This window comes from Lissotriton vulgaris, chromosome 1_1 (assembly GCF_964263255.1).
Source record: "Lissotriton vulgaris chromosome 1_1, aLisVul1.2, whole genome shotgun sequence".
Taxonomy (NCBI): domain Eukaryota; kingdom Metazoa; phylum Chordata; class Amphibia; order Caudata; family Salamandridae; genus Lissotriton; species Lissotriton vulgaris.
In genome coordinates, this window is record NC_141685.1 from 1524050136 (window position 1) to 1524073385 (window position 23250).

Sequence of the window (23250 nt, forward strand, 5' to 3'; positions counted from 1 at the left end):
GTAATGCTACCCGGAAATTATTTGTGCTCAAATCCTCAATTTTCCAGAGAACGTAAGTGTACGAGTACTGTAACCCCGAGAAGCTGCATACTTGAATCCGATGCTACCCAGAAAACCTACGTGCATAAATAACATGCTACTGAAAGAATCAAGTGAGTACAGCAGGCGAAATTAAAGAGTCTCAATCAACAGTTAATGTACAATGACTTCATTCATCTCAACCAATATTAAATGCCCTAGAGCAGATGATGAGTCGGGTACACGGATGTCCCGTCCAGAATTCAGATCCGTTTGTCATGGCATTATTCCATGTTTAAAGTTAACCCTCTTTGTACACATGTGTATTTCAGAGGGAACATCAAACAAAGAGTTTTTGTCAACCACTCCTTCAATTTGTGCCAAAGGGAAAAGTTTAGATAAAAAATTGGAGGAAGTGTAAAGGTCACCCTTAAAATACTGTTTCACAGTCTTTGTGCTAAGAACGACTTGCACAAGAACATTCCAGGTGTCTTGTGACATTGTAGGAGGAGTCGAGAGGCTTCTTCTAGTATAAATAAAGGGGACCGGCAGACAGCGTTCCACACTTGAACTCACCCTGCCACTGAAGTCTTGAAGGAGAAGCCTCGATTTGCCATGAAGATTGCAACTATTTTTGTGCTGGTGGCCCTCAGCACCACCTTTGGTGAGTATACACAGGAGGGTCCTAAGGAGCCAAACAATTATACAGTGAAATGTATAATAATGCGTATATAATAGCTAAGGCGAGTGTATCTTTATCAGGACATTGACAAGCTAAATATGGAGTTGCCAGCTCACCAAATATTCAAGACAGGAGTTGTTCCATGAAACACATATATGTATGCAAGGAATCGCATCTGTATTCTGTTACTCCAACAGCCCCTGTGGACATCTATCGCATTTCCATAAAACACCAGTTTCCAAAGTTTTTTTTTTATTGTTGATTGATCTACTGTCCTTAACATTTTATGTGTGTGGTGGCAGTATTATTTGCCTGTCACACCAAAGATCAAGAGAATGAAGCTTGTTAAATAAAAGTGAAAAGTGATATAATTTGTCAATGTCTGAACATTCTTTTGGAACGCACTGTTGGCTGCTCCTGGCCAGTAGTAGTGGTGCAGGGAGGAAGGGGGGTTAAAACGAAAAAGAAAAAGCACTTACCTGCTGGCTGGCCGGCAGCTGCCTCTCCTCCATCCTCTCCCTTCTCTGCTCCTGTGTGGTCCAAAAGCACACAGGCTTCCAGACTCCCCATAGCCAATCACAACGCTACTGTCCGCAGTGTTGTTGTTTGGTCTGAGCACCGTGGTTCAGCACTCAGACAGGCAGCGGGGGCCTGGGCATATTCTCCTCTCAGGCTGTGTATTATAGCCCAGTGGAGAACATGTAAAGTGTGCATGAATGTTTGGCCAGCCCAAGATGGCCTGCCAAACCATCATGAGCACTTAGAAAGTGCCCCAGCCACTCCTCTGCCTGCTCTGTGAGCAACCCAGCTCCACCCCGCCTCGCCGAACTACTTCAGCACAGAAAAGTAAAATGATAGTAACAGCATGTTATTATCTTTTTTTTGCTGTGCTGAAACCAATGGGTCGACGGTCCTCTGACTTAGCGGAGGAGCCTTCCCTGCTGGAATGCTCTGAGATATAATGTTATTTGACCATTCCTTCTCAATGTTTTCATCAGAGCACATTTTACTTGTAGTAAAATTCCTAGATTGAGAATACCAAATTTAAAAAATGTATTCTTTACTATTCATTTTTTTCAGCTTCTGCCACCGATGACTCCGAACCTCGTCCTCTTCCTCTTCCTAAGTGTGATTTAAAGCTTCTGGTAAGTTTTTCATGGAGGGGTGATGCTAGTTTAAGTTCGGGGCTCAGACTGCTGAATGATTTCTTATCCCACAGCATCAAAAATGTCTTAAGGCAACCCCTCTTTTGCCTTATGTCTCATTTGGAAGTGAACTATTTCCTAGGTGCAAAATATAACTCCTTATCCAAATTTTGGCTCTAGAAATTAGGCATTACATGCAGATCATATATTTATTGCACCACAAATAATATGATTTGCCTTTGTACTTCTTCCCTAAATACATTTTTTACTTGGTCAGATCTGTAAGGGGAAATCAGTGGAGGTATAAATATCATATATCAGAATTCCAATCCCTGCTCAAACTCAGACTCGGAAGTATGATTGCAGCTATAAACTACAACGGAACATTACATTATCATTTGATTATGTCACTTACCTGTCATTTGTGACCATATGCATTGTATGAGAAAGTATCTTGCAGTTTGGGATTTTCTACACATTTTATTTTACCTGCCAAACTGCAGCAGAATATTTGACCAGAAATCTAGATCAATTATTGCTTGTGTGTTGTGAAATGTTTTCTCAGTTATTTTATATGAAATGTGTAAGAAAGTGGGATAATAATTGGGGTGGATGTGAGCCTGGATCACTGTCACAATATCTGAAAAAATAATATTGTGTCAAAAAAATTGTTTAAAAAAATATCGTCTTTCTGTACTTATAGAAGTAAGTACAAAGATTTCGAAAAAAAATATTGTTCCACACTAAGATCATTAAGAAACATAAAAATATATAGTGTTTTAATATATTTATAATTTCAACCTTTAGCTTAGTGTCATGCTTTAACATTTCAGACAACCTGTTTAATCCCAAGTGAGAGATGCCAGAATGTACCATTGAGGTCTCCTAATGGGGAGTGATTCTGTTACGGTCTGTGGAGGCTGGAATAAAAATTGTAGCGATAGAATGTACCATAGAGACACACCCAAGGAACAAGTGGATAACAGCTGTGTACAGAGTTCACTCCAGATTGAGAATGCATACCTACTTATGAGCACATTGTTAATGGTTTGAAATTTAGACTCTACATCACGAAGCATAGAGAGTAAGCTGGGGAGAATCCATCTAATTCCACGATATATATTAGTTACAGCAGTAGAAGATGTAAAAAGAGTTGTGAGTCACTAATTCAATATCCCAATATTTTATGTAGAAACACATTAGTAAAACGAACAATTGGCCTGCATGCCTCAGAGAAATTACAAAATGGCCCCGCCTATGCGATCTCATTTTACAACCTTGAGGGTTGTGCATGAGCCGTCAACTTTTTCAGGGTGGAAATCCCCTGTTCATAACCTTTAATAGTTGTAGCATATGACGTGTACTGTAGTACCGTGTGGTGTATGCCATGGATGTCCCTGAAGTACAGAAACATTCATCAATGCTCTCTTATCTAACTGTGTACATTTGTATCTTTGGAGTAGGACCTTTGCGAGATTCATCCATAGGTAGAAACATTAAAACCATGGATGGCTACTTGGAGGAGAGACTGGAGAAGAATATGTTTAGTCCATATGAGATAAGAATAATTTTCTGTGGACTGCAGATGAGTTTGAGTGAACTAGAAATGAGAAATGTGGCATCATGTTTCTTACACAAGAAATTCCTAACATATATTGTTGACATTCTTTTTCCATGCAGAAGCAAAAGCTGGGGGAATTTCTGAAGAGTGTGAAAGATGTTGTCTGCTCATATGAACATTGTAAGGTACAGCCAATGTTACATTGATGCTCTTATAATTGAGTGGGTTGTTGTTCGGAACAACATGCAATGCTGTCAGTCTTTCCCCTTCTGGTATTCCTCTGTTTCCACCTTCCCAATCTACTCAATTATACCAGGTTTCTATCCCCAACCCACCAAGGAATTTCTATTTCATAAATCAGTATACATTTGAGGAAATGCCTCTGCATTTCTGACTGACTTATGTTAGTCTGGTGTCTGTGTTTTATTTTGAGGAGCTCAACTTCCACCTCAGTGTTAATAGGTCATCACTGGTAAGTGCATCTTCAACATGGCATCAGGATCTAAAGAGGCCTTATCTCTGTGCTATGGCCCATCTAATATCTAAGCACTCAAGCCTCACTCTAGCCCTTCCAATGTATGTATGTGCTCCCTGGACTCCAGGGATCTCCAAAGGATTTGAGTAATATATCTTTGCTGTCTTCCCCATCCGCATTACCGGCATCTTTACTATTTCAAAGGCAATTATTGCTTGAGATTCTGCTTTAATTGATGAGCATATTACACTACCCCACAACCTAATACTTCCACCATTTGTCCATCTACCCGTGGCGTTCCCCAAGGTACAATCCTTAGCCCTTTATTATTTAATATTTATGTTAAACCCTTGGCGACCATAGTTGAACAGGCTGGGCTAACCTTGTTCTCCTATGCAGATGACACCCAGATTGTCTACTCCCTATCAGGGAGAGACGAGAACAACACCTCCGCACTCAAGTCTGGCCTCATTCTTGTGGCCGACTGGATGCGGAGAAATTGTCTCAAGCTGAATGGGGAGAAGACCGAGGTGGTCATTCTGGGTCGGGACAAACTTCTTTGGGGCCCCCGTCATTGGCCCATTGAACTGGGCAATGCGCCTACGCCATCCACTGCAGTTCGTAACCTGGGCGTCATTATTGACGACAGGCTAACTATGAAGCAACAGGCTACTAAGGTTGCAGCCATTTGCTTCTCAACGCTGCGGTGGCTTCACAAAATTTTGTGGATGCTCCCCCTCTCCTCTCGCAGAACCGTAGTCCAGGCACTTGTAACATCACGCCTGGACTATGGCAATATTCTCTACCTGGGCGCAGATAAAGCCACCATACATGTGCTTCAGGTTTTACAAAATGCGGCTGCGCGCATGCTAAAGAACGTCCCTAGACGCACTTCAGCTGCTGCCGCGTTGCCTGACCTTCATTGGCTGAGCGTTCCTGAACGTGTTAAATTCAAGGCACTCTGTTACATGTTCAAGGCCAAGCAGGGCAGCGCTCCAACTTATATCCAAGGGTTGGTAATACCTTACACACCCGTGCGCTCACTAAGGTCATCGGACACTGGCAATTTCACAGTGCCAAGATGTAAGCTGGCAAGAATGGGAGGCCGCTCCTTTTCTATTCTGGGCCCGAAATATTGGAACTCCCTCCCACTAGAACTAAAGTCAGAGACCAACCTACTCCGCTTCCGTAGGACTCTGAAGACTCTTCTGTTCACCAAGCGCAGTCAATAGTTGGTTGTGGCCTCAAGTCAGGTGCTGCATTGTCCTTTCTTCTATAGTCTGTCCCTGGCGCCGGGAAACCCACTGTGGGTAGCTGTGCGCGGTAAAAGTTTAAATAAATAAATAAAATAAAATAAAATACCCTATCCATATAAGCATTATTCTCTCTGCACTGTTCTTCAATAGCAACCTCCTAGGATTACAGTAGCCAAAATGTGCCCTCCTCTAGGACTCTTAAAATCCAAAGAATGACTTTCAAAGCCAAGGAGCTATTGTCAGTTCAACTCGCCTACAAAGAGGTCAATGTAGATTTTATACATGATTCTTTCATATTTCGTTCCAGGAGGTGAAGGGAAAAGAAAATGAATGTAGTTTGGATGAATGGAAAGAAATGGTAGAGAAATTAAAAGAAGCACTGGTAAGTATTAGTGGCCTCTCATGTCTTCTATCTCACTCTTCTATCAATCTGACATTACTAAGAATGCATAAATGCCAAAAGCTTCTTCCATGTTACTGTAAACATACACTCTCTGTGGTCCTGGATACTACTAGTATTTGAATGTTTGCATGTACACATTTGGGTTTTCCAGCCCCTATATTAAGATCAGTTCAAATGGGCTCATTCGTTAATTTATTTTCTGATCACATCTAGATGCCAGACTTCCCTGAACATAGACTGGCACAACCAGTGGTTGGCAAGCATCACATTTCTAGTTTGGGGTACCATCAAGAACTCTGGTATCAAAGGTTGGTGCCAGCTGTGAATGGGATTAAATCTGGACACAATAAAGAATGGGGCCTGTCCATGGCCCGGGAGTATCCACTGATGTATAACACATTATAACACTATGAAGTGTAGCATCTTCTCTTATTCAGCTTAAATATTTATGAATATGTAAAAAAAAAAGTGATCAGAACAATAAAACTCTCTTAGCCTTTCTTATTTCTGAATATTTGCGGTTACTTGCGTATGAAATATTTATATTGTAACTTCTTTCCTTCACCATTCAGAAAGAAGCTGGCTGCGTACTTGATGATCTTCTGCTGAAAGGAAAAACAGTGGTAAGTCTGAGGGTCTAATGGTGAGCGTTGTTCATTGTGGATTAGCAATGGCCCCTTCAGACTCGAGAGTTGCAGATGTGGTGCAGTTTCTCATACCCTGAGGGATATGTACAAGGAAGTGGTGGAGAGAGGCGTTAGCCTTCATGGCTTAACGCCTCTCTCCGCTACTTCTGAAATGCAAGGCTGCACCATATTTAAAAGAATGTGGTGCAGTCTTGCGTTTCCCCCTGCGATGGCGCTAAGTTCAGCAACTTAGTGCCAATGCAGGCAACCTTGCACCATAGTGTAAGGGAGTCTACGTAGAGCGGAGGATTGGTTATGTGTAGGAAGGTGTGCCTTCCAGCACATAAACAATCCTAAAAGGCCATTATGTCACTGTCATGTGTGCTACTTCATGCAGCACACATGCAAATCACAAAATTGCATTTTTTTAAAGGATTGTTTATGTACAGGAAGGCACACCTTTCTGTACATAAACAATCCATGATATTTTGCTTTTTCCATATGTGCTACATAAGGTATCACACATGGAAAAATCAAAAACAAGGAGAAATAATGCACTTAAGATCAAGTTTTACCTGGTCCTAATTTTGACGCTGCCTCCTATGTACGCCACCCTTGCACATAGGGGGCAGCATCAAAATGAATAGGTGAAAGGGGGCCTTATTTACAAGGCAGCATTAAGTCACGTTAAGTGGCTTTACGCTGTCTTGTAACTAAGGCGCAGCCCCTTTCGTAACCACAACGTCGATATAAGTGACATTGTGGTGGCAATAGGGGATTGTACATCTGTCCCCCAGAGTCTAAAGGCGCACTCACATCTTAAAAACATTCACTGCCTTACACTAGCTGCTCCTCATTCAAGTATAGGGGACCTTTAACTGAGGCGGTTCATTAGGTACATTAAGGAGGGAAGAGTTATGCCAGAGTTGACATAATTTCTGGGGTGACTCTTCAGTTTCTGAATGTAGTCAGTTCCACAGATGAACTGCTCTACAATATCGTCACTAGCTTTCTGCCTGTAGGTCTGCTATTGTCAGTCACTGGCTGACTGTTTCCCTTACGAGTGCCTCAGAATACAAACAAGAAGTCCTAAAGCTCACAGTCTTAAAGCAACCAGTGTATTATAACCTGCCTGAGGCATACCCTCTGAATGCAACCATTGGGTGAAGTCTGACAGAAACCCCTTCTCCCTGCGTATAAACTACGCCAGCTTCAGGGTGAAACACTGACTACCAGCACAGCCCTGTCTCTCTCGACTGGTGAGGTGTGGCTGAGCAGATTTAAACTGGGCGCCTTTAAAACCAAGCTCTCTTCTTCAAAATAGAGCAGCGTGTAAAGGGGGACGCCTGGGCAGCAGGACATTATCATCCCAGTGGGGCCAAAACACTGGCGCATCCATATTGCACCGATGTCGCTTCTTGGATGTAGCGGTGGGTCAATGTTGTAGGTTGGCCTTTTTCTTATTCCTGTGTTTGGTTCCGTTATCATGAAACGACAACTTAGATCCTCGTTCATGGCGGGGAATATTGCACAGACAGAGTGGTGATTACCCTAAAAGTAAGGGGAGAAACAACTCACATTACTGCATTGTCAGCTGGAGTTGGGGTTTCTTCCGTTTTAAAAGCATTCACAGTGCAACATAAAGCCGATAGCAGCCAACCGTGCTCTCTGGACATAGCTTTTCAACACACGTGAACACCGTGTACTCTCAGGTCACACCATATGTCACCCCAGATGACTCTGCCTGCCTCTTAGAACCAGAGGTCAAGTTACACTACATCATACTACACTGCACAATTAAATGCACCAGGGGTCTGCATACCACAGCACTGCCTACACTCCCATTGTGCCATTGGAACCCGCCCCATTGTTTATCATACTGTCCTCACACCTTGACAACACTCAGTAGTGACAAAGGTGGAGGGAACTTCTCCAAATGATTAAATGTAGCCTCGCGAGACTGCTGTTCATCGGGAGTGATAGCAGACATAGTTGTTGAACTTATTCAAAACGTTTTGACAGGTTTTTCCATCTTCCACCCAAATAATGCCTCCCTAAATTAATGATAGCAGGTCATAGCTTGTACATGAGCCAAGCTGCAGTGGCCACCAGGCCCACCATATATATATATAAATTGTTCTAGGTGGTGCAACCAGCAAACATTCCTAAAACTTTGTGCCCTGTGTAACAAACAAGAAGAAGTCAAACTGTTTGGGATGAGTTTTTGATGCTCAATAAACAACAAATAATTAAGTAGTAGCCTATTTGTGCTATTAATATTGAGCAGAACAGCAAATACAATGTGTTGGACTAAGCAGTGAGGGGACAATATGCTTAATACCAAGTTCTTGGTAATCTGAAGTTGTGCTAGACAGTAAAAAGAGGAAAACATAATCTATAAGCTAAATAGTTCTATACCGTTTTGAATTAGTACTTTCTAAGAGAACATTGTCTTTTCTAATATGTCATTAATTGTGTTTCAGGAAGAATTAGCTGCAAAAGTTGGAGATCTGCTTAAGAAACTAGAGGGTCCCATCAGAGATGCCCTGGTAAGATGAGACGGTTAGAATCAATGTCTGCTTTGGATTGTATTTCCTCCGTATCAGTAAATGAGACTAGGTACTGCATTCCGTTATAAACCAATCACAACAAGGCAAGTGTCTAGCAAGTCTAGTACCGGGAAGTCTGCATGAGGCTTAATGGACGATCTGAAGAGGCAACAACCTACAATTACCGCATAATATTTTTTTTAATGGATTGTTATGAGTGCCTCACTCCCTGTCCTACTTTGCATAGTCAGTATTGTTATTAAAATATGACGTATTGCAGTGTTTTGAGTGTAAAACTGAAGGCCCAACAATAGGTTAGGATCCCTCTAACAGTTTGCTGTCAAATACCCAGTCCCTTTACTGTAGCCCTGCCACTGCTAAAGAAGGACAAAGGTGTATGTCAGGCGGGGGCTCAGCAGCCAGGGAGACCATAAGGGGTCAAAAGGAGTCCTTGTGGTTGAATTTATTATGAGACAAAATCATGTGTCCCTTTCCGTTGGGTGATGCCCCCTTTCCTTCCAAGCAAGGCAATAACATGTATATTGCAGCCTATAGCAGCATTTGTTGTTATTCCTCTAAACATTCTCTTAGTGATCTCGAATGGGTCGATTTATAGTTTGGCAGGTTGAGAATACGTCACAATGGTTCCTGTCAATGGTTTGTTGAGTTTGAAAGTGGGTTTTCAGTTTTTTTTTTTAAATACAAAATAATGCCCCTTACCGCCAATGTTATCCTGGTGGTTGGGCTATCAGACGGGTGTCACCGTGGCAGGGACAGAGTAGTCTCCACTGTGGTTACGCCAAAGGTCCGCCTGCGTTTGTATCGAGCGGGCGGGCCACTATGCTGCCGCTAAAGGATACTCTGTCTCTGTTGCGATGGAGTTTCCTTACCACCAGCATGTAAATCAGCCCCCTGGCCAATGATGTAAATTCTTGCATTTTAAAGGGCAACCACCTAGAGCATGCCATTAAAACATCTGATGTCAAGTGCCCAATATATTAAATATTTAAGACGTAAAATGACAGTTTAAAGACTAGTATCACCAGCACAGGTCCTCGCATAGAGCCTTTCCTGTGAGTAGAAGTGTTTGATTCCAGGCATTGGTGGGACCCTCTCTCCCACTTCCAGCAGTGACACATTCCTACTCACAGATAAATAGTAGCGTTGTGAGTCAGGCTAAGGAAGCAATATTCAGAGATAATAATTATGGATTCCTGGTATAATCAGCTGAGTGCACATTTGTAGACCACACATTATGCAGCACAGATGTGCACCCAGACCTCGGAACACGATGACAAACGGGACGCATATGTTGCAGGAGGGCAGAGTGGGCAGCTCAAGCGCTGCATAGCACTTCCTGCATATGTATGTCTCAGGTACGCACCTGCTGCAGGTCGTTCTTGGCAGAAGAAAGTGTTTTCTAGGCCCACCAATTGCAAAAATCAAATGTAAATGTATTTATTATTTATTTAACAAATAGTTTGGTATAAAATAGGTTACACCAACACTCACGCAGTGCAAGTGTGTTAGCTTGCATCACACCATCAAGGTAGGAAGGACTCATTTGCGAATCCTGTGTGGTTCCGGCCTTCCCCTGTGAGTGCTGCTATGACACCCAGAAGTAGCCCCTCCCTCTTTGTGAGTGTTGGATACCTTCCCACTCATACCTGTGTGGAACAGTGACACGCCCTTACATGTGCATGAGCTTTGGGTGTATACATGTACTTTCCTGTAAAAGGGAAAAACTGTGAGATGAGGGCTATGTTTATGGCATTCTTGTTAAAGTATTTGAAACTAAAGCTGAATTAAAATATTGTTTTATCTGTGCACATATATGTTTGATACTGTGACTCATCTGGGTGTATTATATGGTACGGCTGTGCGGCCTTACTATAGAATATAGTACTCAAAAAAACTGTCATGGGTCCAGTCACACTCATTTGTAAAACCTTAGGCTCAACCCTGGGTAGGTATGGCCTCGAACATCAAGCTTTCCACAAAGGAACTAGAGTAAAGCATCTAACAGTTCCAAACAATGAAATTAAAAGGCCACTTGACATGAAACAAATCTGACAGCAATTTATAAAAATGGAGTATTGTTAAAGACATTTTAATAGAGCAAAATGAGGAAATCAACTACATGGTTCTGGAAATACAGATTTTTTAAGAAACCTTAAATCTTATTTTTACCACAAAGAAGCATTGGTAACTGTAAAATTTGTAAACTTTTGTAAAGTTTGTAAGAGTTGAGTTTGACTATTCTGACGCGGCTTAGGTGACAAAATCCGACAAGGATAAGGTCTAGGTGGTCAGTAACCAGTTACTTGGACACATAAGCTTTTTCGGTCCAGTTCCAAACTTTACAGCATGACCGCCATAGACTTCAACAGAGTGGTCCTGAGGTTGCGAAATCATGAGATGGAAGATGCTCAAAGATGCTCCGGGTGCTGTGCGGTCTATGAGGGTGCCTTTGTGGTTACTCCTCAGTCCACGTGCCAGATGAGGTGACTTTAGCCACAGAAATTAGGGTTCCTCAAAGTTCTATTTGCAACCACAGAAGGGCAACTGTGGCTGGGCTACTGTTTTCTGTCCATCTCAGTCCCAGCAGTATGCTTTGGCAGAGGCTGGTGCCCCTCTTGGGTGATCAACCTGGACTCAGATGATACTCCTGCGTCCAGTTGACTCTGTTGCAACTTTTGACCATTGTGGATTGGTCTCTTGGGTTCCCCACCAGCGGACTCTGGGTATTCTCCTAAAGTGGGTATTGACTTGCAGAGTTGGCCTACTTCAGCTGTTCATGTGCCTGGTGTTGGTTCCAGGAAGTCATCTGACTGACCATTGAAGTCACTTCTTTGGGCTGGAGCAACATTTTCCTGAGCGAGGAACCAGAGGCACAGTTCTCTCTTCACTAGCCCAAGACGTGGCAGGTGCAGTCCAGCAGATGGCGCAGCATCTCTTTGCCAAGTACAAAGGTCAGCATGGCAGTACTTCAGTCTATTCTCCAGTTCTGATGCAATCTCTGGTTCAGGATGCCAGGGTGCCATATTTATTCCCAGAAAGTTCCCTAGGGGGATGATGTTGTCACTAGCCAAAGGACTACCAGGTCCCCTCCTTCTTGGTGACAACGTTAGATCTATGTATAACATCTAGCATTCCCAGATAGCACTATTCTACCCAATCTCAAGATGTCTGGACCCTTCCTCGGATGTGAGGAGCTTGGTAGCCCACCCTAGAGGTATGCCTACCTGTGAGCTACACGCACATGGCAAAACCAGTTAGGGCACTGGTCTTCCCTTTCTGTCCCCATCACCAGCCTGTCTACCTAAAGAAAGGGCAGCCCCCCAGGAGTGTGAATCACCATTTGCCCACCAAAGGCGGCTTCGTCTTTAAAGCTTTCCTTTTGGGCTAACGTCTTGAATGACTTCTGTGAAGGTGAGGTGGCACCTCGCCCTGAGGCAGACTGCTATTGTTCCGAAGCCTAGGAGTTGTTCACACTACTGCCCAGGTAGGCAGAAAGCTATCTGGTGGTCAGTGACCATGTGACTGATCAAACTGGGTCACAGAGTGGCAACTTTTTAAAAGTTGCATTTCTTTAATAGTAACACTACATTTTACTAGAGCATCAAGTTGGGTTTAATGCCAACATTAATTTGGCACCTTACAGTACTCATCTCAGTAGTCCTGAGAATTCAGCTAATAACACTGTGTTAGCCAATGGGGCACTAACTTTTCGTCAGCAAAACAACAATTTTTAAGTGATGCTGCTAGGACATATATGTAAAAATACCTATCCTAATAATATTCAGCTCCCAGCCTTAGGGCTCGGTAGGCCTTCCTTAGGGGAGACTTCCATTTATTGTTAAGGAAAGTCAGGGTTTTTTCCATTGGTTTGAAAGTCGGACTAGCAGTTTTCCCACTGCCCTTCCAGTCTGCAATGGCCGGCCGGGAGCCATTTTGTGCTTTGTCACAAACAAGGGGTTTCAACCAGTGCTGCAGCCCTTAATGGACACTCTGTCTTACATAAACTGGGTACCATACAGGGCAGAAATTGGGACAGAAAGTGGGGATCAAGATTCCAGAAAGTCTGTTTCCTTACCTTACACATAGCAGAACATGCATTGGCAAAGCCAGTAAGTCTCACCTATTCGAGCTATTGCCTTTAGTAATGATTTTTAGCCATCCTATACAACATCAGGGCTGTTTAGAAAGAAATGTGCAATGACACGCCAGAGCTAATGCACTTTTATACTAAATAAAAACAATGGGAGAGTAGGTTGATTGGTTAGGAGAACACAGACGGAAGGAGGGCGGGGGAGAAGGACAATGGTAGGGGAGAGGACTCACAAGAGACAATGGGGAACAGCACACACAATGGAGAATGGGTGGAAAGGGCTGGGGCAGTAAGCTGCCAACAAAGCAGGGGAGGGAGAGCATGGGGAAACACAGACAACAGCGGGTGGGAGGAGGTGGGGAAACATGGACAACAGAGGTTGGATGAAAGGGGCTGGATAAGAAAATTGGCAACAGACGGTGGGCAATACTGGGAAACTAGTGTGAAATAATCAAATACCTTCCAGCCCCACTTCCTCCTCCTGGGCTCTGTGAAAAGTGATCAAAGGGAAACAAAAAACACATGCACGGGCAGAACACAGATGCCTCAGCCGAACGAGTCACATGCCAAGCATCTGGAGCTCACTGCTCAGGCGTGAAGGGTCCATCCCTGCCTAACCTCAGACTTTTTATTTTAGAACAGATCTCAGTGTACTGGCATATGAAGAGTAGATGCTTGCAAAAGACCTGTGTTTTCCACTCACACATACAACTCTGCACAGCTAGAGCTAAAATTAGTAGAACTTGTTGCTTGATGGCATCTACCGGGTTCAAAATGTGTGATCTTATGCAGTACCTCGATGCTCAATCAGGTCTGGTAGACACTAAAATACGATGTTATAAGTTCTCAGTATGTAGTACAGTTGGTTTTGAATAAAGCACTATGGGCTACACAGATCTGATTTATGTGCTTCCAATGGATTAAGATGGACCCTGAATCAGAAGTGTATCTGTTTCAGGAGCATAGCTATCAATAATGCAGGAGGTGCAGTGGCACATACCAAGGGCAGTGGGTGTGAGTCGCCATCTGGACCTCAGTTATGACTGTATTTCACTACTTACATGCTGCAGGCCTTAAGCAATCTTACTAGGCCTGGTCTGCTCCTGGAGCTGCCGGTCTCAAGTGGATTTTATGGGTAAGGGTTAGAGTTCCGGAAGCAATCAGAACACTACATAATTACACAGGCACATCCAATCACCACTGTCCCAAAGAGTTTCCTTAAGTGACATGGACTCGCTGTGCATGGGTCCCAGGATCATGCTAAGTATTAGAGCTTCATCTGGCCTGAAGCATGACAAAGGCCCAGCTAGAAAATGCACATATTTGTGAACAACACATTAACCAAGCATCGACAAAGATGGGAGGGCGGATGCAAAGTCATGGAGGGGAAGGGGGTAGAAGGACGAAGATCCATTTACCATGGTACACAATGAGTGGGCTCTAAGTCCTCTGCAAACTAACAAAATGTCATTCAAGCGACAGTGCATGCACTGTCCCAGACAAGACCTAAAAAGGAAGCACTAATTTCTTCTGTATGAGTATACCTGCAAATAAAAATACGTTATGAAAAGAAGTATTTTAAATTATAACATTGTGTGACAATTTTTGGTCACTAGTACTTTTGTCAACCGTTCTGTTTGAAAATATGATATTTTACTATATTACTTCTCAATTGTCTTAGATTTCCCTTGGTGCTGAAAAACTAGCATTCGAACTGACATGTAAGGCCGTGGTAAGTGATTCATTGTTATGTATCTCAAAGTGGCTTTCTAGGGCTTCAGAGCCTCGTTCTTCAAATCCCAAGAGCAAAAATCCCATGACTTCTCCTCTTTGAAGATCCAATTCTATGTGTTTTTTTTTAGATCTCAGATACAGGCAACTTTAGCTTTTACCAGGTGTATTGCTTCCAATATAAATATAGTAGGTTTGGGGTTTGCCCTTTGCTCATGATGGGTGACTTTGTTGTCTATCTCAGTTGTCTCTTCTTGATTCAATGGCTTTCCTCTGTGTTCTTTTCCTGCTAAGTAACATTTCAGTTTCTCAGTGTCCTGATTTGGTTGGCGTGCAGTCTTCCACTGCTGACAATGCTTGCAGAACTAGTTTTTCTTTCATTTAAATGCTTCAATGGAGTGCCTATGTTTTCTTGCTTTCTCCAAGTTTTCTACTTCCTCTTTCATTTTGCCCACGTCCAACCTTTTTCTCCTTACTGCTTATACTTGAATTAATTTATCTTTGTGTAATTGACTCCAGCGCTTGAAAATTGTATTTTTGGTTCTAAATTATGTTTTTTATCTTCAAAAGATTTACACTAAAGTCACATCTATGTTTTCGTCCCCTAGGGTGACCTTCTGTTAAAACTTGCGGTAAGTTCAAAACAGCTCTTCTTGTTAATATCCCCTCAACCCAAGGGGAGCTGTTTATTTTTGTCATTTTTTCATATTCGGAAGGTAGCAGATGAATTTCTCTTCACTGCAAGAACTTTGTTATGTGTTTGTTGGGTAGTGAAGATATTTTAGTCCCGTCTCATAAGAAGCTCATGATAGTTTGAAAAATCAGCTATCTTTTTAGTGTGGCGTTCAGTAACACTACCACCACATTTCAAGTTCAATGTTATGAATGCATTTGTGAATCAGGTTGAGTCTTTAAACATGGGCTTTTGATAACTCCACATTCTGAACATATAACTTTATGACAAGTGTATCACCAGAGAGTGAGCACCTTGTAGGAGTTAGACTTTATTATTCCTAAACGTTAAAACATCGATGAGGTTTATGTCATCATCACCTGTCTCTGCACTAAAACTCACTAGAAGCAGCAAGAGGGGGCACTATTAAAGCACATTGTCCATGTCCAAGGTTGAGATTTGGGCATGTGAATGTTTTGTAGCCTGTCCAAGTCTTGCCTTGGTTTGCAATAACTACAGCACATACCCCTAAGCACACACACAGCCTTGTATGTGCAGTTGATTCAACCCCTCCTCTGCCAGATGATGCTGGCCGTTTGTTGTAAATAGAATGAAGTAGGCAGCAGGACACGTCTTCTTGTAGTTAGGATGTATTTATTAAGTTATTAAGAATAAGTTAAGATAAGTTAAGACACAGAGCAGTAATTCCCCACAGCTGACCAGACCAACTGCCAGTAGTAGAATCCCCAACAAGAAGACAGAAACACAGAGAAAGGACTAAGGAAGCTAAGAAGCAATGTAAGAATGTACAACACCGTTGCCCTTACATCTTGAGGGTGTTTGTTGCGTCAGACTGTACCCCCATCAGAGATACCAAGTACTTCGCCAATCTTCAAAGCACTGGGCACGAGTGCTCCTCTGGCCACTCTTTGTCCGGTGGGCATGGCATGTGATAAGGAAGCTGCTCGCACTGGAGTTTGCGATGGTTGGTCCCAGGAAGTTTCAATGCTCCCTCTGAAAGTCATCCTTTGAGAGCACATACAATATCCTTAACCTCAGTTGCCCTGAATGCAGTAAAACAGAGCGGTACCCTGGATCCTTGCATAACATGAAGTTGGAGTCCTCCACATGGTAAACACTCAGGGCCTCATTTACAGGTTTTTGACGCAGGGCAGTGCAGTAATTCACTTTACTGTGCTGCCCTGCATCAAAAGGAAAGGGCAGAAATAGCCATATTAATGATATACGGTGCCTTCCTTTCCTTTCCCACTGCACTGGTGCCGCTTTGGCTACCTTGTGCCAAGGCAGGCACTTTTGTAACATGGTGCATTGTAGGAATGATTGTTTATGTGCTGGAAACAATCAATGGAGTCGTTGTCCTCCTTCGATGTGTGCTGTAGAATGCAGCACGCATGGAAAGCGGGAAAAACTGGGAGGAAGGAAAACATTTCTCCTCGTTATGCCTGCTCTGGGGAGGCGTAAGGTTTTGATGCTGCCTCAGGTTTATGTGATTTCGAAAATCTAGGGCAGCGTCAAAATCCATGGTTGCAACATGAGAACGCCCCCTGCAATGCCCAGGGAAGTCCTCCTTGACGCAGAGTATTGCAACGCAGAGCTTTGCCCTGCCTTGCCTTACTCCATATCTATAGGGCCATGCAAAGCCACAGAGGGTGGCTTTGCATCGTCTCATGGATATGACTGAGAGGCCTGCGTCACCGGAGCGTCATAAAAAGCGACGCTCCAGTGGCACAGGCCTCTAGTAAATCAGCCCCTGAGTGTGTATTGTACAGGAGGCACATCTTTTGTAATATTGATCCCGCAATTTAGCATCTGATATTGGTTGAAAGTGACAAATGCCTTTGTCAAGAGGTCTATGGCACCAAGAAAGCTTATGGCAGAGGTTAGTAACTCAAAAATGTTACAGTGACTTCCAGTGATTCATAGAATCAAACTTCCATTAGGTGTCACACTGCACCTCCACAATCAGTCGCAGGAAATTGCAATTGTGTGTGTTGACTTGGGACTATGTTGTATGTTCGATTCATGTTCTTCACACTTCCCTGGCTGCACTGGGAATGGGTGCTTGAAGGAAAAGGTTCAATGATTTACACAAATAAACAGGGCTCAAGAAAGTAGAAGCAATATGTCTAGTCTCATTTTCAATGTTGTCACATGAAAATTCCGTGAAAATAGAACCACTCTGGGAAAGTACACATAACTTTAAAATTCAACCAGGGTTAAATTATAAACCTATTCCACTAATATTAAAATGTAATAATGGGATGTGAAAAGAAGATATGACATAGGTGAACGTGAAAGAGAACTGCTTGCAAGAGGTAGAGTTCAAACATTTGCTACTGAGTCAACAATTTAGTAAATTAAATTGGCAATTCCAGGCTTTTTTTGTTTACCTCTTGATTCTACGTTCATTCTTGTAATTACAGCATGGAGCTGTTCCGGTACAGCAAACGGTGTACACTGCTCACACCAAGATTACTTGCCTTGGAAGCATTTCCTGTTCACATGAAGACACATTTTATGTCATACTATAGACAGTCTGTCCCTCATGTCCGTAGTGTGCAGAGTTGGGGCTGTAGCAAGCAGGGTACTATTTTCTTGATGGAATGTGTATGTTCTCAGGGAGAGGAGCTCGATGGAAGCGATAGATGTTAAATCCTGACTGAAAGCGTTGAGGCCTCATTCATTGGTGAGTGCCCCTCAAGTCTCACGGGGGTGTTCACTGAACTCTTGAAAGTGGCAAAACCACAATCAGACGACATGATACGAAATCCGGACTTTTGGGGGGAGCGCCTCCTCTTTCTCCTCTCTTCTCAGTGTTTACTGTATGCAACGTCCAGATGCATTCGGAGTTGCTGACTACTAATATGACAGTCATAAACGACTTTAATATTATTTTGTTCTACATAGGAATTGCAATGTGTTTGTGATGCATGGTGCAAAGATTATAATAGCAAACTGTGAAATTCTCAAACTTTTTGTATCACAATTTATTTTATGATACATTTTCATTTGAAAAGATCCTTCTTTCTTCCCTTTTCAAGGACTTGCTAGAAAAACTAAATCTTCCAGTCAAAGTACCAGGACTTGCGTTATAAGGTAAACAGATATTTCAAACTCCGTTTTACAGTAAACTGAGCAGTGACATCAAGGGGCTGTTCTGACTCACAGACGCCCAGGCCACCTTGGTATTGACGATTGATTCTGCTCTTGAAAACGCTTCTGCTTGTAAATCATGTTAGAATGTTGATAGACCAGTACATTAATAACATGTGTGAACGGTATGGAAATGTCCACAGTCTTTCCATGTGACATTGCATTACCTGCTTCAGCTTTACCGTGACTGTGAGGCAGTATATGAAATTCGACAGGCCCTGTGATTCTCCATGGGTGTATATTTGTGGATATTCTTTCACTTAAACTAGGTGACATGAACCATTTAGCACATGGATCAAGTATCCTTAGACCATGTGTATTAGGCTGCCAATGGGATCTAGAAAGCTCTTCGAGGCATCTGAAATTGCCTTTAATTATAATGTGCACAGTGTCAATGTCTCCAAGAACTGGAAGCTCAGAATAAGGACCTTCAAGCCTCGGGTCTCTATGAAGTAATGTGCAGCCAGTGCAAAAGAGGCATGTGCACTGAAGCAATCCCTTGACATTGCTGCCTTTTACAGCGGCTCACAACAATATGAAAATTCTGCTGCTACAAAAGCGCAGTGCTCTGCATGGCTCATGGGAGTACTGGGGTGATCCATTGCTCTGTGTTTTCTGCACTCAACTTTAGCTTCAATCGACCCACGAGGCTGGGTGCCATTGCATATTGCATACAGAACTCCTGTGGAGCCCTCAGACACTTTAAAAAGGGGGGCAGCAAAGTTTGTGGTGCAGAGGCAAGCTCTTCGCTTCTAATGTTCGGACCCACTTGGACAGACCATCATTGGGGGAGGGTGGGGTTGTGGGGGAGTGTATTATTGAACTGCACCACTTTGGATCTGAGATAGGGTTTGTATCTTGCCCCTCTCAATTTGTCCACTTAGATAGAGCCACAAAATGTGCAACAATTCATGGGAGGTCATTTCCAAACTCATTTGAGTGGCAGGTTGAGTAAACTACATAGAGGAAACCTAAAACGTAATTAGTAAGTAGTTTTGCAAGATAAGGGATGGTATTGAGAAATCTTACAATTTATTGGTTGTAATGCTAAATCTAAAACAAAATTCATCAGTGGTATTTTATGCAACATACTTAACCTAGGATTAGGAAATACGGTGGGTTTTATCACTCTCTCCAAAAACGTGAGATTATTCCATTAATATTCATGAGGTTGGTCTATTCACGACCCACCAGCAATCCCTAAAAGAAACTCAGTGAGTTTCATACATTAGGAATACTGGTTTCATAATTACAGTTCAGAGAGAATAGCGATTAGGAAATTGGCATTCCTAATGCTTGTACATTTGGCCCACTGTCTGCACAAGGTGGCGCTGTCTGGTTAATTTAGAGATGACCACAACAACAGGTAATTATGAATTCAATATACATTAAAAAATTACTATTACCCGCTGCCCAAGCCATTCTTATAGTTCTGGAAGCCTGACGTAGACTGAATTTTCACACTTGTAGGAGTGTGACGGTTAGTAATTGTGTTGTTAATATCATTGGCAGCTTGGTTGGCACACTTATCTTTTTACAAATAAGCAATTATCTGGTGCCTGGTTCTGAATGCACAATGTGCATTTATATTTAGGCCATACATGAGTTCCACCAATCACCATGTCTGATATTCAAAGATGTGCCTGATACTTCAAAATCTGAGAGTGATCTGGGGAATCAATCCTGCATTTACTGCTTTTTAAACATGTGGACCAATGTCCCCTGGTGATATTAATCATTTGAGACGTTTCCTTATCTGATAAGTGATGTGGCTTGGTTAACATCTTCCTCCACCTCCACTATTCGTGTTTTAATATCTTCTATTTCTTTAGTTATTCCTCCTAAATTTTGGCAGATATCCCTCATGGTTCCTTGTATTTTAGTATTATCCTCTCTTAATTGGAGGTATTGCTGTTGAATCTCCACCCTCTGATCTAACAGGGTCTGCATAATTGCCTCCATTGATATAACTTTCGGTGGTGTAAGATTTGAAGTGTCAGAAGTACTTGGCGGAGAGGAGTTTCTAGCTTGTACTATCGACAAAACAGATATTGTTTCTTGCAGATTTGGATTTGTATCTGCCGACACGTCAACCAAAGAATCGGGTTCCACTACTTCTCCTGGATTAACATCTGATCTAGATGATCTAGTTGTGTCTGAGTTTTCCTCAAGTTGGATAATATAGTTTCATTGGCTTCGTTTGTCTCATCACTATTAAGAATTGAAAGTTCGAGAGTTTGTTCCTCACTTGATTTCCCAACCTCATTTTGTATGGTATGAGACAGAAAGATATCTGAAGTACCAGTAGAAGTAGGAGAAACTCTTGGAGTCCCTGAGTGTATCATGACATTTAAGTCACCATTCTCTTCTTCAGAGACTATGATCGTGTTACTAGATACCTCTTGATTCAAAGGGAGTACATTTAAGCTAGAATCGGTTAGTGGATCCATAGGTCTGTCCAAATTTAAGCTTATATCATTACTTAAATTGTCCTCTTGAAATTTTACTCAACTGCCCATTCAGCTCATCAGGACTGGCCCCCGAAAGTCTTAAAGCCATATTCTTAACTCCGCCTTTAGCTTCTATCCACCTTCTCAAAGGGCTGTCATCTATTAATCGACTTCTTTTATTTTCTACCATTTCTTTACCTGTTGCTTTTAATAGGAGGATTTTTTGTTTCGTCTTGACCTTTCTCTTAGCTTTCCTTGGCACCAGTTTTTTATTAGTTATCGCTTTGGGAACCTCATTGAGCCCTTCTTCTTCTGGTTCCGAAATTTCCTCATAGTCAACATTTGAGTCTTCATCTGATTTAGTCCCAGATTCATGAGCTAAATCAATCACACCCTCTTTCTCTTTCTCCTTCTCTTTCTCTTTTGATTTAAGCTTGTCAGTCTTTACAAATGTCTTATTGTTAACGTTAAGGTGCTCAGAGCCTCCCGGTTGATCTTGTACCGTATGTAGTGGTATATTAGTTAAATCAGTCTCTATATTATTTGCAGTTTCACTTATCTTGACCAGTTTTATTTCACTGGTTTCCTTAATTACTGAGTTTGTTGGCCCCTTATCGATGGGTAGTTTATCCGATCCTTTCTTACCACCGCGTCTCTCAGTAGCAAGCCCATTATCCTGAATAACTTCCTGGGTACTCTTCACTGCCTGAGCCTCTACAGATTTGTTACATGATTCTGAGGACCCTATGGGTGCAGCAAGTTCTTTATTTCTGGCATGTATCTCATCATTTTTATCCCTATTTTTATCACCTTTGCCATTCTCATTCTTCTTTTGTTTGCCGGCAGGCAGCGTCTCTGTTAATCTTAAATCCACATTTAACTCGCCACTGATGTTTTCCTTTGTGGCTGTGGTAGAATCAAATAGCATCCCCGGGCACGAACTCTTACCGACATCACCTTCTACGTTATTAGCACCATGGACATTCAAAGTTTTTGAGCAATCAGAGTTGTGCTTGAGTTTAGCAGAGTTACTAGTCCCATTTGAAGATGCTTGTAGTGTCTCACTCTTATCCCCCAAAGAGCCTACCACCGTTACCCCTACAGCCACCGCAGTCATAGTACCTGTGGGTGCTTTTTTTAGTGTCAGAGCGGTCTTCCTGGATCTGGTCTGGCGTGAGGACATCGACTCGTACACCGCCACCGTTTCTGCCGTTTCCGCCGCTTCTGTCAGCCTCTGCAGCCTTTGCAGCCTTCGCCGTGTTCCTGGGAAAGCCCTCAGGTGTGTGCCCTGCCGAGTCAAGGCTGGGAACGCCCAGCCTGCCGAAAAGATAGAGGGCGGCGTAGCGCGAGCGAAGCTCGCTGCTCGGCTCCAGGAGCGAAGCAAGCTCCTGCCGTGCTGCAGCACCTTCCACAGCATCGATCCCGCCAAGCTCCGGTCTCCAACTGTTCCTCTCGCTCCTCTCGGTAGGTGCCAATTTTGCACAGAATACGTTAAACGTTAAACTTTCTTTCTCCTTTCTCCTTTCTCCTTTTAGAGTGCCAGTGTGTAGATATCAAGCATTAGGGCAGCGTAAACGCAATTATCAGTAGCGGACCCCACATGCAGCGTCTCCACTCGGCGGCGTTCAACCCGCCATCTTGACTCGCCCACATCAACTATCAAACAGAATACTTCTAGAGTGTCCCTTCTGGAAGCGAAAGTGGAAGACTTGGAAAATAGGGCCCGAAGACAAAATCTTAGATTATTCGGTATACCGGAAGGTATTGAGGGGTCTGATCTTTTGTGGTTAAACTTTTCCAAAGGGCCTTCGTGGATCTCGCGGATTGGGATTGGGACTCCCAACTCCAGAGAGTACATAGACTTCCGTTAGTTCAAAGGAACACTAATAGCAAATTTCCAAGACCTTTTTTGATTTATTTTGGCAATTTTCTTTTGCGACAAGCAGTAGCACTAAAAGCAAAACCAAACAATGCGGTAACCGTTGATAATTTCACTTTTTTTGTGAAGTCAGACTTAACTAAGGCAACTATGGATAAACGGTGGGAACTTCGGAAGCTAATTGATGCCTTTAAAAATCTAGGATGTTTGGCCTACCTTCAAGAGCCTGCTCGTCTTAAGGTCATTCGGGATGGGCAAGTGGCCTTTTTCACTGATCCCCTATCTGCGGAACAATGTTTGGAAAAATTCTCATGTGATAATGAAAAAAGAAACCAAAAAGAAAAAGAAAAGAAAATTAGTGCTACACTTTTTTGTTAAAGGTTAAAAGGGCAGGTTAGATACAGCCATATGTTTATATCCTTTATCTTCTTTCTTTTTTTTTTCTCTATCCTTTGGTTTGTGTGTTATTTTGAGTTTGAGCTAAATATAGATACAATAAGGCATGAATCAACCATGG

At 42.6% G+C, this 23250-nt stretch overlaps 1 protein-coding gene across 1 annotated transcript in view; it reads left to right on the forward strand.

Moving 5' to 3' along the window:
* Positions 1–540: 540 nt before the first annotated feature.
* Positions 541–23250, forward strand: part of LOC147750766 (uncharacterized) — a 30889-nt gene continuing 8179 nt past the window's right edge. The window contains exons 1-9 of the mRNA XM_086936822.1: positions 541–682; positions 1781–1845; positions 3526–3591; positions 5445–5519; positions 6113–6163; positions 8650–8715; positions 14508–14558; positions 15166–15189; positions 18293–18347. Coding sequence (XP_086792948.1) covers positions 634–682; positions 1781–1845; positions 3526–3591; positions 5445–5519; positions 6113–6163; positions 8650–8715; positions 14508–14558; positions 15166–15189; positions 18293–18346 — 501 coding nt within the window. The 5' untranslated portion in view covers positions 541–633 and the 3' untranslated portion in view covers position 18347. The remainder of the gene's footprint in view (positions 683–1780; positions 1846–3525; positions 3592–5444; positions 5520–6112; positions 6164–8649; positions 8716–14507; positions 14559–15165; positions 15190–18292; positions 18348–23250) is intronic.